The 18,656-nt window shown below is 35.2% G+C and overlaps 1 protein-coding gene across 1 annotated transcript in view; it reads right to left on the bottom strand.

Moving 5' to 3' along the window:
* Window positions 1–18,656, bottom strand: part of CFAP54 (cilia and flagella associated protein 54) — a 249,277-nt gene that overhangs the window by 195,767 nt on the left and 34,854 nt on the right. Inside the window, exons 10-17 of the mRNA XM_081060278.1 lie at window positions 15,243–15,424; window positions 14,999–15,161; window positions 14,540–14,625; window positions 11,895–12,029; window positions 10,703–10,853; window positions 6,940–7,016; window positions 1,243–1,371; window positions 752–878 (exon numbers count right to left, since the gene is read on the bottom strand). Of these exons, the coding sequence (XP_080916404.1) occupies window positions 752–878; window positions 1,243–1,371; window positions 6,940–7,016; window positions 10,703–10,853; window positions 11,895–12,029; window positions 14,540–14,625; window positions 14,999–15,161; window positions 15,243–15,424 (1,050 nt within the window). The remainder of the gene's footprint in view (window positions 1–751; window positions 879–1,242; window positions 1,372–6,939; window positions 7,017–10,702; window positions 10,854–11,894; window positions 12,030–14,539; window positions 14,626–14,998; window positions 15,162–15,242; window positions 15,425–18,656) is intronic.

An 18,656-nucleotide genomic window follows, 5' to 3' on the forward strand; every position in this document is an offset into this window, starting at 1 on the left:
CAGAGATGTCTTTCTCAGTTTTTCATTAGCTTACAGGAAAAAAGAAACCTTTCAGCCTTCCAGATCTACCTGCAGTCTTCTCTGCAGTCTTCTCTGTGTCATTCCCCCACATATGCTCTTTACTCCAGCCATAAAAGAATTTCAGTAGCTCCTAATTTCACCATACGTTTGCTTCCACCTTGTTAAAGGTTTTTTTCTCTATCCAAAATAATGGCCTACTTTCTATCTTCTTCATAAATATAATATTTACCAGCTTTCTAATCAGTTATCACCTCTTCCAGATAAAGTTATACCTGATTTTGTTGACTAATATAGATACTCATCTTTTGTGTGCCCACAACTAACTCTGAGCCCATTTCTATTACATTTAGAAACCTCAATTGTTATAGTTGGCTTACTTATCTAGATGCTCAAAAGTAGACGTGGTACCTTATTTGTACCAAGCCTAATATGGTTCGTGGATCTTGGTAGGCACTCAATAAATATTTGTTTGAGTTAACAAAATTCCAATAATTTACTGTAGCTCAAACAAACAATTTTTTAGAAGTTTACTAATTTATTTGTTATGCAAGGTATAAAGAAATAATGAAAGGTATCAATTGATATTAATCAGAGAGGAAGAAAAAAATAATAAAATTTATCTGGAAAACACCCAGTCCACAAAAACATAATTTACAAATTAAATTGATTCTATACTTAATCTTGTCTTAAAATTGATTTAGAACAAATTATTTGCTTTGATGATTACTACCTTGCAACTGGTCAAGAACCAAAACAGCTATTCGGTGCTGAGCTTGAATTAGTTCAAGATTCAAATCCATCATGAAACTATTCGGTGTAACTGGTTTAGAAGCTTCTCCATCTGTATCGGGGGTGTACTTTGATAGAATTGAAGTAAAAATATAAAAAGAAATACAGTTACCAAAACATACTAGAAATAGCTCTATCCTATTATCACTCAAGTTATCATTTTATTCTTAGCTTTTAAATTCTGCTCATTTCTCAACCTGTTGCAATCTGACTCACACACAAATAAATCTGCTTTTAAAATTCATCTTCAGTGACAAATTCAAAGATTCCTCACTCTTCTTCATTTCTTCTGGGAAGAGGGGAATGAATATATTTCTGGCTTATGAGAGGGAAGCTACCACAAATCATGCTTTACTTATCTACTTGCAAGCCAGCCCTCATCCTAGTTAAGTAAAATTTAAATCTATAAATAATAGAGTTTCCCATTCTCACCTTGGCATGGCAATGATCAATCACTGATGATCCATTTGGCAAAGTAGTTAACATGCAAATGAAATTTATTCTATCAATTGCTTTGTCAAGAAGTTCATAAGCCAAATATAACTGTTCCAAGGGTTTTTTCTAAAGTGATTTTATAAACAAACAAAAAAAAGGGAAAATCATATGAAACATTTCTAAACTTCTTTTAACAATAATTCAAAACCAAATAATAAATTTAAATAGTCTTTCCAATGTCAACAATATGGAATACTATTAATAAAGGCAAAATAATAAACAATTTCATCATGTTTTCAAATATAAATTAAACTTTTCACAAATATATACATATATGTACATATATATATATATATATATATATAAAACTTCTTTTTATGGTTTTCAGAATCCTGAGTATACCAATGTATAGGCAAATTTTAAATAGATTACTTATTTGTCATTTTCACATAATTTATTTTGAAAGTTCATTTTTTTTTAAATCTGAGAATCTCTGAACTAGAAATTTAGACTTAGAGGCCATCAAATCCAATGGTCTACATCATGATTTTTTAAAAAATTAAATATCTTTTTAACATACTTATTCTTACAGAGAGACAAATATATAGAATAACATAAAGAGTAACCAGCTTTGCTCAAGCTTTCTAATGTTCCACATTTCCTCCAGAACAGTTTTAGAAAATAAAGCAAACACATACGCGCATATAGTTGAAACCCCCTGTACATAATGACATTCTTCTCTGCCCCTAGAGACAGTCATCATCCTTGAATTTGGTTTTACCATTCTTTCCCACGTTTTTAAACTTTTACTTCATGTGTATGTGTCCCTTAATAAAATGCAATATTGCTTTGCATATTTTTAATTCTCTCGTAAAATTCTGCATTTTTTTGTTTTTTTTTTTCATTCAACCATATGTTGTTGAACATTTTCCATGCTGGTGTATGTTGCTCAATGTGTCAGTGAGGGTTTGGTTAGGAACACAGAATGACTCTAGATATTCCAAGAAGGGGACTTAATACACAGGGCTAGGGGTGTCTGTCACCACTGGAAAGCCTGGGAGCAAAGATCAAGAAAGCTGCCCGGGACTTTTTTGCTGCATGCAAAGCCTCTGTGAATCTAAGAATCTAGGAGGCAGCTGACAACAACCTCAAGGTCTATTACACTGAAACAAGTGAATTGCAAGAGCCTGTCCATCAGGACTAGTAAATTCACTTCTTCACTGTAGCATAAGAACTCTCTTTTTCTTTCTGCCTTACAAATCCACGCAAATGCTCCTCATCAGAAGACTAATCTAGAACCTCCCAGATATGAGATGTTGGGAAAGGCAGTTCCAGGTTTTCTCCCTATCATGCAAATAAGAGGATGGCAATGATGCAATGCTGATTCTAGTCCAAGCCCACTCTGGTCCATTCATTTTCACAGCTACCGTGAATTGTTGCTACAATAAGAAGTGTGTCACAATTTACTTATCCATATTCTTCTGCTGGACATTTAGATTGCTATCACTAAAAATGTGCAATGTGTTGTACCTGCCGGTGAATAAATACAAGGTTGATACTTAACAGTTCTTACACCTTTTTTCTGCTTTCTTTTTTCACTCAGTATTCTAAGACCTCTAGGGACATGTTGAATAGAAGAATGACAGATATTCTTATGTTGTTACATCAGTGTAAAGGGACTGTTTTTAATTCTTTACCATAGGTGTAACACTTAGTCAAGGTCTCTGGAAGATACCCTTAACGGGTTACAGAAATTCTCTTCTATTCCTAACTTGTTAAGAGTTACCTTTTAAAAAGATAGCTGTGAATTTTGTCAAATGCCTCTTTATCTAGTGAGGTGGTCATATAGTTTCCCTTTCATCTGCTAATATGGTATGTTGCAGTATAGATTTTCTAATGTTAAAATATCCGTGTATTCCTGGAATGTACACAATTTGATTACCTATATCCATTCAAGATACATAACATATGTTTCCCCCTCCCTTCTTGAATGGAGATATAAGAATCACAGGCTTAGAGAGGTTTTTCAGCACCTCAAGTAGTGTAAATTCAAATGACAGACCTACATGAGGGCAGGCCCAAGATTACATATCATTAGGAAGACAGACCTCCTTCCATCCACTCCTCTTCTCAAGGCCCATTGAGATACCTTCCTACACAAATAGGCAGACTTTTTTCCTTGTCTACCTTTTCCTCAGATGTAGTCATTTGTAGGTTCTAACTTTACGTGTGAGTCTCAGTTCCAAGCCCCCATCTTTCATGTGCCTGCTCTCCTGTCCCCAAATGGCTGTTACTTCAAGCATCTTCATAACTGAGCCCACCAACCTACTGCAGCATCTACCCATAAACTTACCACTCTGGTTTTCAGTTCCCCTGTCTGTTTTGGCCCCTGGGATTTACCTTACTTTCTTGTAAACTCTGCAATGTGCCTGAGGATATTTGTTCAATTCTGTCCAAAATTTCTAGGTGTTTTGTAGCAAGAGGTTTTTCAGATCATCTAGTTTACTGCTTTTCCAGAAACAAAAATCTCTAAGGATACCTTTGAACATCAAAAAATTTCAAAGACTCCCTACACCCTCACATTCTGTCATTGTCATCAATCACCACCACCATCTTTATTATCATCATCTTCACCATCACAGCTAATGTCTAATGAAAACATGTTCCAGGTACTGGGCTAACTGCTTTCCATAAATTAATCTTTTTAATTTCCATAGTCCTATGAGGTAAATATTCATTAGTTGTTATAATTTTATAACCCATTTGCTGAAAAATAGCTGTTACAAATTCAGTAAAACTTTCTAATTTTTTTATGTAATCACAACAGCACCTCATATTTTTTAAATAATTGCATGTCTATATGCAAGATATATAATTAATCTCACCTAACAGATTGCGAGGTAAGTGTACAGATTCTGGACTGTCCTTGCAATAAATTATCACTCCTTCTCCCCACTTCACTCCCCTCCACATGTATCTGAGACCATAGGTTGAGATTCAGTGCTCTATATGACACATAAGCGAAACACTGAATAGCTAGCATGTGCCAGGTACTGCTTTCCCCAGTGTTACCAATATCTCGTCTAAACTGTATCATGTAAACAGTACCAGTAGAATAGACACTACTGTCATAATTTTACAGATGAGGACACTAGCATTAAAACAGACGATGTTATTCATTCAAGGTCACACCAGCTGCCAATATCAGAGTCAGGACTCAACTCCAGGTCTCCCAACACTAACTGCTGTGTCATAAGGCCACATCAGTGAATCACCTCCGCTACATCTACCGTATGCCCCAGTACAGCAAGGAAGGTTGTGCACTGCACAATTTTAGGGGACGCCATCTACACTCTTGTCATCACAGACTTGTATATTCATTTTGACAATTCCCCATCAAGAGAGAGTAAATTATGTCGAGAAAAGTGTGCATTTTTCCAATTTAAATAATAGTAGCAACTGTTCATAAATGGTCTCCAGTTTCCTTATTATGGGAAAATTGCCATTTCATTTAGTGGCTTTAGTTGCCAGAAATTTTCCATCACAAGCCAAAACCCAGCACTTTGAAACTTTCACTAGTCTTTCTATCCCTGCCCGTGAAGCCTCAGAAAGTAAGTGCCAGCTCACTAAGCCAGTGACTCTCAAATTCTTGTCTCCTAAAAGTCTACCTGGGGCAATTTAAAAAGGCTCACACCTGAAATTATGATTTGATATTTCTAGAATGGGAAATAGGAAGCTGCATATTTGCCAAGTACCATAAATAATGCCCGTAAAAAAAACCACTGGCACATGGTTACAATGCCTCCTCAATGTGTTATGCAGGTCAAACACTCTGTTTTCAATTTCAGATTTCTTAACTCTTGCTCTCCTCAGAAGACACAATACAGCATGAAGAATTCAAAAATTGCATTCCTTGACACCTACAATTACAAGATGAACATTCATTTGAAAAAGTAATTTCAGAAGGACCCCCAGTCTTCCAGGATATTCATATTCGATTTGTACCCAGTTTCTTAGGACTTGTATGTTTTGTGCATTAGAAAAATATCTTTTATACAAGTATCCTGAAGACACTTTTGTATAATGAAGAACCATCATAGCTTAGTGGCTAAATGCCTGGATTTTGAAGGCAACACACATGAATTCAAATCCTCTTCACGTGAGACTTTGAGCCACTTGGCTATAGTAGTGAAAAAGAACGCTATGACTACACAAAACCACCCCAGGGACTCTCATAAACACAACACTGAGATGAAAAGCAAGCTGTAGAAGAATGTGCACAGCATGACACTACTCGTATAGTTTTAAAAACAATTCTCTCTATTGCCCAAGAATACACACATATATAATAAAAGTACAATATAAAAATGCCAGGAATTTAAAATCACTGTATTTGCAATAGCAGTTACTCCTAGCAGAGGGAGTTGGGGGGCGGCGATGTGATCAGGAGGGGTTAGTGAAGGAGTTGGGTTTCAACTGTACTAGTACTAGAAATGCTTTGTTTCCTTAAGCTGGTGTATAGGGAAATGGGTCTTCATTATAGTCGTCTTTATAATTTTATGTTCTACAGTTCAAATCGATTTTTCAGAAAAAAATATAATAATCATGATAATCAGCATTTAGCAACAGGAAAAGTACTGATAAAACAATATTAAGAAAAAACATTAGATAGCTATTGTGTTTCTAAGAAAGAGTAGGAAAGAATGTTTTTAAATGATAACATGTAGGACTATATAGTTAAATTACATTTCTTCTTCATTTTTGTACCTTGAAATGTCCTCTAATATTAATACAATTTTAATTTAAAATTACAGTTTTTTTACTAATCAAGCAAACTAAAATGTAGATCTCTGGCTTCCTCTCTAAAAAAGTACTTTTACTGCAGTCCATGTCCTAAGTAAGTATTCTATGGAGCATAAAATGGGTTTTATTCTCAATAAACCCCATAGAACATATGGGAATTCTGTATCTCCTTGGAAAAACCACAGTATTCATAAGTAAATTAACACCTCTGAGAAGTCTTACAATAAGAAACCTATCATGTTTAATCCAAAGTCATCCAAAGTTACTTGACAATAGCATCCTTTTCTAAAGGATAATTCTAGCATCATATAGGACAGAGTTTGTAAAATGCTATTCTAATTCCTGCCTATACATAAATGAATGTTTATTTCATATATTAAGCAGTTTCATAGACTCTCATTCATATCTATATAACACAATCCATGATGTACAGAAATAATTCAAATATTGTAAGAAAATCATAATCAAGGAGAAGATGGCCATTTATCTCCATCACCTCCTTTCATTCTTAAGTCAACACTCACTGAGAACTTGCCATGTGCCAGGGACTGTTCTAAGTGCATTTTAAACAGGTAATAACTCATTTCATCTGTCACAGGCATATGCTGAATAGGATATCTCTGCTCTATAAGTCTATAAATCACCACATATTCAAATATCAAATGCAATATAACTATAAATTCTTTTAAGATACTTCACCTAGCTTATTTTTAAAACTGATTGGATTTTTTGCTAGAGTAACAGCAAAAGGTAGAAAAATGCTCCATAAATTCTCAAATTTTAAATATTCAAAATTATTTCTATAATTAACCATTATATATTTACAAATTTAATATTATTTGAAAATTAAAACACGTCTTTAACTATAGTTTTAAAAATATTTCGCAATACCTTTAATATCGGAAGAATTTCCAGGCCCCCATTTGGAGTCCTAAGGGATTCATCATTCCCTTTTCTTAAAGATGTCTCTAAATAAAAAGAGAGAGAGAGAAGAAGAAGGAGGAGGAGGAGGAGGAAGAGGAGGAGGAGGAGCAGGAGGAGGGACGGAGAGAGGGAGGAGGAGGAATGAAAAGAGGAAAAGTAGGAAGAGGAGGAGGAGAGAGGAGGAGAGATGAAGAAACAAAGAGAAAGAAGGAAGGACCAGAGGAAAGAAAAGGAAGAAAGAGAAAAATGAAAATATAGCAGTGAATCATAATCACAAAAAAGTTATACTAAATTAGTTATCTTTTTAATTACCATGACTTTAGAAATGATTCAACATTTTATAAGTTGACTAAATACCAAATTGTTTCTTCCACATAATTAATTTTTTTCTTTATATAAGTTAATTTAAAAGCATCTTGCAATACAACAAACCAAATCAAGACTCTTTTTTTTTTTTTAATTAGGGGAGAGCGCGAACGCAGCCCCCCACTACCACAAATTATGCAGTCGAGTTTCCCACATTTGGGGAAATCGCAGGGGTCAGCACATCCGGAGTGCAATGGATAAGCCTCGCCCTGGGAAAACCACCGTTGTGATCATGGTATCTCCCCTGCCGGGTAAGTATGGGACTCTTGATTATCAACAAGGTAACATATGGTAATGAATTTGGTCTTCCTCCCATAAATTCCATTTAAAAGCATTCAGAAAATAGCAATATAGAAGTCTTATTAATTTGGACAAATATTACAGAAGCCTGGTGTGAATTAGAGGAATATAAATTATAAATATGCTAGTTTCCTATTTTAAAGTCTATCCAATAATTTAAACTAAGCAATGTTTTACTGAATAAATAGCCTAATAAACATTTTGAAGCAGATTGCCATCATTAACATACAAGAATGACTTGTACTTTACGTGTAATGTGCTAAAAAGGTGATGAGAGTAGCACTGTTGGAAAAATTGTAAGAATTTATGTATCTAAATAGGGACAACCCCTAATTATATAAACACAGTATAGAAGTTTCCAAATTTATAAATGGATTGTGCTCCAATATGGATTAGTTCTTTAGAAATAAAATGTTTTAACAAAAAAATCAATACAATAGGTTGTATTTAGCCCACTTATAATCAAACAGTATAAAACACAACAAAACAAAAGTCTCCCAAAAGTAACTAGTAAACAAAACAATAAAATTGAGTAAGAAAGAGACTTTTTAAAAAAGTAATCATTGGGCCTTTTACCTTTTGATAGGTAATTGGAAAAATTCTCCTGGCTAGAGACTAGAAAAACTGGAAAGTACAGTTTTGTTTCATTTGCAAGCCAAGAGATAATGAAAAAATCAATATAGGGCCAGGATCTTGGGAAGACAGCCCAGGGAGTACAGAATGGCATTAGAGATACTTTTCCCACTGGGGACTTCTGTCAATTCTGGAGAGGGAAGCTGAGAAACTGAGTGGTAATTTTGACAGCTTTGAAGGGCTAAAGCAACAGGGATTGGTATCCAGGGCCCACCAAGGGTGAGAAGCCAGAAGGAGCTGCATCCCAGGAGTTAGGGTAAACTGAAAATAGATCTTCAAAGAGAGAGCATCTTCAACAACTTATCTTAATCTCTCAAATTGGAATAATGGAATCCTGGAGTACTAGTGCCTCTGTGCATCTAGTAAAAACAAGTATGAATCTTCTTTGGAAGAAGATAATATCATCTACGGCCTCAAATTATTTCTATAAAATATTTAGCAAATATAATGTCTACCACTTAATCAAAAATAGCCAAAGTAACCAAATAGCTAGTGAAGTAAGTTCTTCATTAAAGAACTCAATATAATAAATGTGGAAGGAATGGTAAGTTTTGAAGCCCCTTTTGGCTTCGCATCGCCACTCCCTCCAGTAGCCTTCAACCAATGACATGTAAAAGTTGTATAAATATCTTAACCTCCTAGCTCTCTGAGGCATGTTCTATACAGTTTCCGAGGGGTCCCTCATGGGAATAAGTCCTGAACTCACCTAGCCTTCTCATTAACTTACTGCACTTCGTATTTGTTGCTTTTCCTTCTCTTTCTCACTTCTCTACTCCACCACGGTGCTTCCCCGTATAATATCCCAGGTAAATTATTTCACTCACCTCCTGGTCTCAGAGTCTACTTCTGGGGAAACCAACCTAGGAAAAAGGGCAGGCTAACCACACCTGAATTCACTGATAAGTCTTTACACCACAAAAAGTGGGACAACCAGGCATGATATGTCTCCTGATTCAATGCAAGAGGGATAAATAGCACCACCCATGAACGATCTTGCCAAAAAAAATAAGATATCGATAAGAATCCTTTTGCACACAATATCACTGGAACCTAAGCAAGCCTCCAGATCTGACTACCAGATAGAGAAACAAATTCGTCAACACCACAAGGATGCAAACAACCAAATTCAGAATGTGGGGAATCCTACAGGGTAATGACTCCATTTCTTCAAAAAATAAAAAGCTTAAGAAGGGGTAAAGGAGAGGAGGAACTGTTATAGGTTAGAAAAGGAGATTGAACAGACATGTAAGAAAATAAAATGTGCGGGCTCATCTGGATCTTGATTGGAACAAACCAACGGAAGACATTTTTGCTACAATCAGAGACATAGAAATTTTCACTAATTATGTAAGGTACACTAATAATAATTTTATATTATAAAATATATACACATTAAACCAACAGACAGAGAGACAGACACACACACTACACACACACACTACACACACACACACACACTACACACACACACACAAAACACTTAAGTATTTGCCGGTTAACTGACATGATGTTTGCTTTAAAACATTTCAGGAAAAAAGAAAGTGTTGCAGAGAGAGATGAAGTAAGATTGACAAGATGTTGATGGTTATTAGTACTGGATGATGTATACAGGGTGATTTATTTCATCTCTCTACTTTACATTTGAAATTCTGCATAATACAAGTTTTTAAAAAGGTAAAATCACCTAAAGACAACACATTTCAAAGACTATGACTTCAGGCCATTGATTATGTAAGACAAAGCCAGGCATCTCTAACCAGTGGTCCTCAAACTCGGTGCGTATCAAAATCTCCTAGTAAGCTGACAAAGACTAGAAAGACCCAGGCTAGCTGAAGTGGAATAGGGCCTGGGCCTTGTGTTTTTAACAAGTTTCCAGGTGATGTTTGTACCAATCAAAGTTTGAGAACCATGGCTCTAACACTCCATCTGCAAAGCCACGCTCACCACACAGGCTGGGCAGAGCTGGGAATCTGCGGAGAGCCAAGAATATAATGGTGATCAAAACATGCTCTCTTCCTTCCAGAAACATACACTCTATCATGAAATGGAAGAGAAGGAAGTACAAAGGGAGTAAAAGGAGGAAAGCACGGAAAAAAGGAAGGATGGGGTAGGGGGTGAGTAGGTGGTGACGAGGAATGGAGAAGGGAAATACATGAGCAGACAGAGTTTCATCTGCCATTGACTCAAAAAGCACATAACCATTTTTTAAAATGCACTTGGTTAAACCTATTTTATTTCTAATCTCTGATTGTAAGTCATCAATGAATCACAATACTGAAATAGCTAGTTTCCATTAACAGAAGTTATCCTGTATGCAAATTTAAACTTACATATTCATGTATGTGTATATATATATATATATATATATATATATATATATATATATATTATATGATACATATAATCTCATCATTTTCATTCAATATTTTACCTAGAGATTTTTTAAATTTTCTTCTTGGGTTTCCTAAAGACTCCAATATTTCACTTAATCGTAATGTGACCTCTGCCACCACCACAATGTCAATGTCTTCCATTTTACAGCAGTTAATTACTTCATTTATCTGCCACAGAAGATAAACCCACTAAAAAGAGAAAATATAAAGCAAAATCAAATTAAAGTATACTACATTGTAGAAAGAGTCACATTGTTCAAAACTTAGTACTTCCTTAAAATCTCCATCTTCTAATCATATGAAAAGGTTATACAGGTACCCCCACCTTATTAGTGCATCTTAATTATAAATGGTATAAAGTTCAATGTTCCAATTATATTTAATAATCAGTATGTTTATGTAAATTCATAAAGAAGATTCACTTAAGCTCATGGTCTGCATATCTATAGCCATAATGGAAAATTTATCACGTTATTTTTAAATATCAGTGAAGATTTTTTACATCAGTCAAGACTATCCTCGAAATTCTCATTTCCCTTTCTAAAAGGGGCTGTTATGATCACTATCAAAGTCCTCAAAAATAGTGAGGGGGAAAGGTGTTTCAGGTTTTACGAAAGGTGCCTCAAACACTGTCTTTCATGCCTATATCCCCAAAGCGTAGCACATAAAATTAGCCATCACACTTTGGGAGCTAAGATAAGAAAACAATATTTATGCACATACATCATTACTTCATCAGAGTAAATGACAAAATCATGCCCATGAATCCTAACGTAGCAAATCTTAGGGGGCCTCGGCATCACAGGAGACTGTGTTGTTGCTAAAATATTTTCTCCTAAGTTTCCGGATTATAATATTCACTTACTCAACTTTTTCCTTCCCATGAAGTAGCTCTTTAAAATAGTCGAAATGTATCATTGCAGAAAAAGGCCCTTAAACTCCTTATTTATTTGTATTTTCTAATATTAACCTTCTCAAAAATTTATCCAAGCTCATGTGACTTTAGACACACTATATTCCTTCCTTGGAAACCTGAAACAACTCCCCACTCCCCAAAACTAAATTGGGGCAGATGTACAGGGAGTAGACTTAAAAGCTAACTCAGCAATACATTTTAGAAAACAGTAGTTATGGAGGCGGATAAATAGGGAAAATTTAGATTTGAAATGTGTATCACAATTTAAGTTAATAATAACAAAAAAACATGTGAAAGGAAACAAAAAGCAATACTTTATCAGTACTGATTTTCTGGATGAATTTTGTATAGTCATTTCTAGGTATATTGATCCGCTGAATTCCTAATTTACATTTCTGCCATAGGAACATTATCACATCCACAACGATTTCTTTATCAGGCTGAACTTCCTGAAAATAAAAGTGGCAAAGTGAATTGATAAGAATAATAAGACATATAGATATATAACATTTAATGTGTGCCAGGCAACATTCTAAGAGCTTTATACAAAGCGTGCCAAAAAAAATGTATACACATTTAAAGAAAGAAAGAAACTATAAAAATTGTAATACTCAATATATACCGATAACAAAAGATGAATACAAGTCACATTTGACTTCTGCAATTACAAGAGGTGCTCAAAGTGGTTACCATCAGCGTCCAGACACTTCTGATTACAGCAAACTACTGCTTGAGCAACGTTGACCAAAGTTGCCACTTGTATACATTTTTTTGGCATCCCCAGTATATACTGCAATGGACTGAATATTTGTGTCTTCAAATTCCTATGCTGAAATCCTAACTCCCAACATGATCCCATTAGGAGGTGGGCACTGTAGGAGTTAATTAGGCATGAAGGTGAAGCCTTCATGAATGGGATTAGTCCCCTTATAAAAAGGACCCCCAGAGTCTCTCACTGTCTTTTCATCAAATGAGAACACAGCAAGAAGACAGCTATTTATATACCAGGAGGCGAGCCCTGACCGGACACCAAATCTGCCAGTGCCTTGATCTTGGATTTCTCAGCCTCCCCAACTATAAGAAATCAATGTTTGTTGTTGAAGTCACCCAGTGGCATTTTTGTTACAGCAACCTGAACAGACTAAGACATATACCAAATCATTTCATCCTCATAACAACCTATGAGAGGAGTACTATCTCATCAACCCCACTTTACTGTTACTATCATCCCCACTTTACAGATGAGCAAGCTGAAGCACAAGATGATTGTTCTTTTCCCCAGATGAAATGACAGAAAATAGCAGAGCCAGGATTCAGACCCATGAAGTCTAACTCCAGAGACCTTACTCTTAACAAATGCTCTAGGCTACTTCTGTCTCTCTAAGAAGAAAAGTCTCAAACATTTTTAGGCAAGTATGTAAACCAATTAGTTCTATCCAAATTTGAAATGTTTATATAGTTCTTTCTTTTTAAAATTTCTGTATTATAGGGCGGCCGAATGGCTCAGTTGGTTAGAGCGCCAGCTCTCAACAACAAGGTTGTCAGTTCAATTCCTACATGGGATGGTGGGCTGCGCCCCCTACAACTAAATATTGAAAATGGTGACTGGATTTGGAGCTGAGCTGCACCCGCTACAACTAGATTGAAGGACAACGACTTGGAGCTGATGGGCCCTGGAGAAGCATACTGTCCCCCAATATTCCCCAATAAATGTTTTTTTTTAATCTGTATCGTAATAATAGGGAAGGGTGCAAGGCGGAGGGTTGAACTAGCAAGGGAAGAGGGAATAGAAGTTGGGAAAGGATATAAACCAGGGATAAGAGACACGAAGAAACTAAACAGACCAGGGATAAGAGACTTGAAGAAACTAAACAGAATGTCACATTGGTGTCAATAGATGAACCAGAATGAGTTATTTGACTTTTTTCAAAAGAAATGTAAAGTTACTCATTATATCTGATCTAGAAAGATAACAAGTTTATGATTATAACACATGAAACTTTAAGCTCCTTTGGAGCACCTCTAGGATTTAATTTGTATATGTAGCACCTTAGTACAGTGTTTGGGAACATAACAGAGATGAATAAATGTTTCTTGAATTGAACTGCACTAAATTAAGACATGCATGATTTTTTAAAAAGCAGATAGCTGAAAATTCCTTGCTCTTTTCAGCCTTGATTGAAATTTTTTGGTTTAATTCTCCCACTATAATCGTTATATTTGCTACCAAATACTTTTCTTTCAAAAATTAAGTAACTGTCACATATCATAACATAATTGAATAAACCCAGAAGAAATAGAAAATACTATAACAGTAGAACTTCTCAATTCCCTTACTATGTGTTACTTATTTGAACAAAAGTTAATACACAGTGTTCTATAATTGTGGTTTTCAAACTTCTTTATAACAGTAAAATCAAACTTTCAAATGAAATTCCATCAGAATCTCAACTAATAAAAACAGATTAGGGTATTACTATGAAATCTGGGCTCCTGAGGAAACTCAGAGAAAACTGGGGATCCCTGGCATTCAGTTTTAAAACCAGTGCTGTATTAGTTTTACTTAAACATTCATACCCACAAAAAAGGCATTGCTAAATACTGGCCATTGTGTGCAAAGGGACTCCAAATAATAAACAGACTTTGTACTTACGGACTGAAAAGCAGTATTTCATTAAGAATATTAACTCTTCATTAAAACCACTGCCTCATTTCATTATTAGAAATATAGCTAGCCTAGAAATTTCCCAAAAAGTAAGACTGAGACTCAAAATGATGACAATAATAAAAAGAGACTTAAAATTACAAGTCAGGATATAACTCAATCTCTTATTCTGATGATTACAAAATACAGAATTTTGGTAAGGTGCAATTCTTGTGATATTTTAAATCAGACTATAAATGAGGTACAATAGCCTCTTTCAATCCATTTAAAAATTATCCAACATTGTTATTTCACCTGGGGAGAGGTGCAGACACAGGAATACAAGGTTGCTGCTAAATGGAAAATGTCTTCTGAATATCCGTAAGTCTTCATACAAGATTCTCAATTCATAAAGTAAAGGAAAATGAAACCAAAAAAAAAAAATCAATTACAAAATTTCAAATAGAAAAGGCACAGAAATATAGCAATTGTACAAAAATGACACAAATGATATCTAGGATCCTGCAAGATCTGGCACCCGGCTATTTCTCTGACTTCATCTCCTCCACATTCTCAGATTCTATGATCACCACCAGTGCACTCCACTAATACATGCCTCCTTGCTGTTCCCTCAACAACCAAGCACATGCTCACCTCAGGACCTTTGCACTTCCTGCTCCCACTACCTTGAACATTCTCTCACCTCACCCATAAAGAGCCCATTTTATCAGATAAAATTATACTAATTATTCAAAAAGGCAAATAAATACTCACCATGAAAAGCAGTTCTTTTAATGTTAAACGCTGACTGTTCTTCTCTGTAGTTTTCCAAAGGAAAAATCAAACCTTTGTTCCTCTTTACATTGATTAAAGGTTCTATTGCAATAAGAAGAGTTAAATCCTTCTCTGCTTTCTTTGACTCTGGATCATCCAGTCTCTAAGAAAATTATATCCCATAAGTTAATTAGTAATTCAGTATCATCCTAATAAAACAAATTAATGGTTTTGCATATATTACCTGGAGAAAATCAATAAGCTGCCCAGCTGATGATTCAAATAAACTCCATTCCTCATAGGTGAAAGCTAATTTTATAAATTTCACAGCAGCATCCATAGAAATACCATTTTTTCTTTTTATAATAAGTTGCAGAAGAGATGTTTGTGGAAAACCAAGCATTCCATCTGTACCAATATTTGACACTAGGAAAGGAGAGAGATGTTTGAATGTCATTCATACAAATAAATAGTTACTAAATATTAACCATCAGCTACTACCAGGTACTAGGGAAACAATGGAAAAGAAAGACAATCCAGGCCTTCACAGAGTTTGCACTCTCGTGGGGGAAAGAAGAAATCTTAGTGGGCAAATTCAGGGTGTCATGGGGACAAAGTGGAAGGGCATCAAACATGAGCTTAGGATAGGAGAGCAGTCAGGGAAGGCTATTCATGGAGTGTCAAACATATTCATAGAGTTAACTAGTCAGATAGGCAGCTACATATTACAAATAGAAAGCTCAAGAAAGAAATCTGAAAGAGGGATATAACTTTCAGAGTCATCGTTATATAGCCATAGTAAATGATAGGATCAGCAACGGACATCGTACAGCTGCCTAAGGCAGAACACTAAGGAACACCAACATGTAAGAGGAGGGCAGTAGGAGAAACAGTGGCAAATAAAAATGTTTAGAGAGAAAGGACTAGTCAACAGCAACAAATACTACAGAGAGTAAAGGGTTGCACTGAAAAGTGACCCTTGGATTGAGCAATAAGGAGACCATCATGGTATTCTCAGTAGAATGCTGGGGACAGAAGACTGCTTACATACAAGAAGGAAGAAAAAAAATTGGAACAGTGAAAATAGACAATTCCTTCAATAAATCTGATTCTAATAAGAGTAAGAAATACAGGGAAGAAGCTGAAAGAGAACAAGGAATGAAGGGATAGTTCGGAAAGAGTAGGCTTAAAGACCTAAAGAGGAAGAGAAGAAACATACGATTTTTAATAAGAGACAATGGAAAGGATGGGTGCAGACGAAGACAAATCTTCAGATTTGGGTGAAGGATGTCAAGGAAACTCTCATCTGAGATCTTGTATTTTCCTGTGAAGATGATCCCAAACTGTGGCACAGAGACTCCCTGCCCTCACACAGGTGTGTGCACGCAAATGCAAGCACATGCACACACATCCTAAGCTCACTTAGAAGCACACAAGCTAAGGCCTAAGTCTTAACTTTCAGCCCTCCTTCCAGGCGGACTCTCTAGCCAAATCAGCTGATGTTCCAAGACAACAGAAGGTAAAGTAAACTCATGAGAAAAGAAAATTAAAAGCACAAACACCTTGAAACAAAGACTACAAATGACAACATCTTTTACCAGAGGAAGCATAAAAATGGAACAGAGTGAACCACAGCTTAAGCTTAATAAGTATTCTCTCAAAGAAATAAGAGAGGATATATTAGAGATAAGAAGCAAGAATATACTGCTATAAAAGAGAATCAAATGGGTACTAAGAATAAAGCATATTATTAGTGAAACAAAGAATCCAATAGATGGACAGAATAGAGCAGCGAGAACCAAAGAACAAATTAGTGACCTGGAAAATCAGATTGAAAAACCTTACCAGAAGGCAATAGAAAGGAATAAAGAGATACAAATAATGAAATAAATAAGATGTGGAGAATGGAAATATTAACATTTATCTATTAGGACCCATGGAGAATTAAGAAAAGTAAACGTAAGTGAAATAATGAAGAAGTAACATGAAAAAATTAAACAAAAATGTAAGACCTCCAAGTACTGCCTGTACTACTAAATCCACCCCTACACCCAATATAATGAAATGTAAGAACATCATAGGAAAGAAAAAAGTATAAAAGCTAAATCCAGGGCAGGCCAGTTGGCTCAGTTGGTTAGAGTGCAGTGCTCACAACACCAAGGTCTCCGGTTCAATTCCCACATGGGCCACTGAGCTGCGCCCTCCACACCTAAATTGAAAACAATGACTTGACTTGAGCTGACGGGTCCTGGAAAAACACACTGTTCCCCAATATTCCAAAATAAAATAAAATAAAATATAAAGTAAAATATAAAATAAAACATAAAATAAAATAAAATAATAAAATAAAAGCTAAATCCATAAAACAAGATTGAAACTGACTTCTCAACACCATATAGTTGGCCCTTGGCCCTTGGCCATTGGTCCTTGGTCCTTTGGGCCTTTGAGCATTTGATCCACGGCCTGCTACTAATCCTTTGGAAATATACTTTCTCTTCTAATAATGGCTGTTGAGCCACTGCCTTCTGCTCAAGCCTACTTTTACCTCTTTAAAGTGTACTTTTTCTTCTAATAAACTGCTCTTTCACCATTAAAACAAAACACCATATGAAAGATTGTAGGGAAATATTTTTTAAATTTTAAAAGAAAAAAACTTTTAAGCAAAATATTATATCCAGATAAACTATTTCAAAGTTCTTAGAGTTTACATTTCAGCAAAAAGAAATTAATTTAGAAAGAAGTAGTGGAAAATGGGAAGTAAGGATGAAGAAAACAGGTTAATAAATGTATTTACTGTCTTAAAAAGCAATGACTAGGACTTGTATTAAGAACATACAAAGAACTCTCAAAACTCAACAGAAAAAATAAATAATCTAATTAGAAAATGGCCAAAAAAACACCGAAGAGGAAGATTGTGTAAAGACGGCAAATGAAAAGATAAGCACATAAAAGGATATTCAGCATCATTAGCTATCAGGGAAAAGCAAATTAAAGCCACAAAGAAATATCATTACATAATTCTCCAAATGGCTAAAAGAAAAAAAAAATCATGGTACTACCAAATATTGTTGAGGATGAAACTGGATCATCATACATTGCTGGTGGAAATGTAAAATGGTAGTCATCCTTGAAAATAGTATGGCATTTCTTACAAAACTAAATATGTACTTAACATATGATCCAGCAATTGTATCTTGAGCATTTATCCCAGAGAAATGAAAACTCATGTTCACACAAAGACCTGTACTCAAAAATTCATAGTAGCTTCATTCCTGAGAGACAAAAACTGGAAACAACTCCAATGTCCTTCAACAGGTGAATAGTTAAACAAACTGTGATACACCCACAACATGGAATACTACTCTGCAACATTAAGAAGTGAATTATTAATACACACGACACTTTCAATACATCTCAAGGGAATTATACTGAGTGAAAAGCACACATATAGTCACCTAGTTTATGACAAAGGGATAGTATAAGCAAATAGGGAAAGGAAGGTGTCCTCAACAAATGGTACTGTGTCAACTGGATATTACATCGAAACAAATAAAACTTGATTCCTGCCTCATACCAACAACAAAAGATCCAAATTTAGACCTAATGTTAGAGGTAAAATAATAAAGTTTCTAGAAGAAAGCATAGAAATATATCTTTA

The sequence above is a fragment of the Rhinolophus hipposideros genome (assembly GCF_964194185.1).
Source record: "Rhinolophus hipposideros genome assembly, chromosome: 9".
In the NCBI taxonomy this organism is placed as follows: Eukaryota; Metazoa; Chordata; class Mammalia; order Chiroptera; family Rhinolophidae; genus Rhinolophus; species Rhinolophus hipposideros.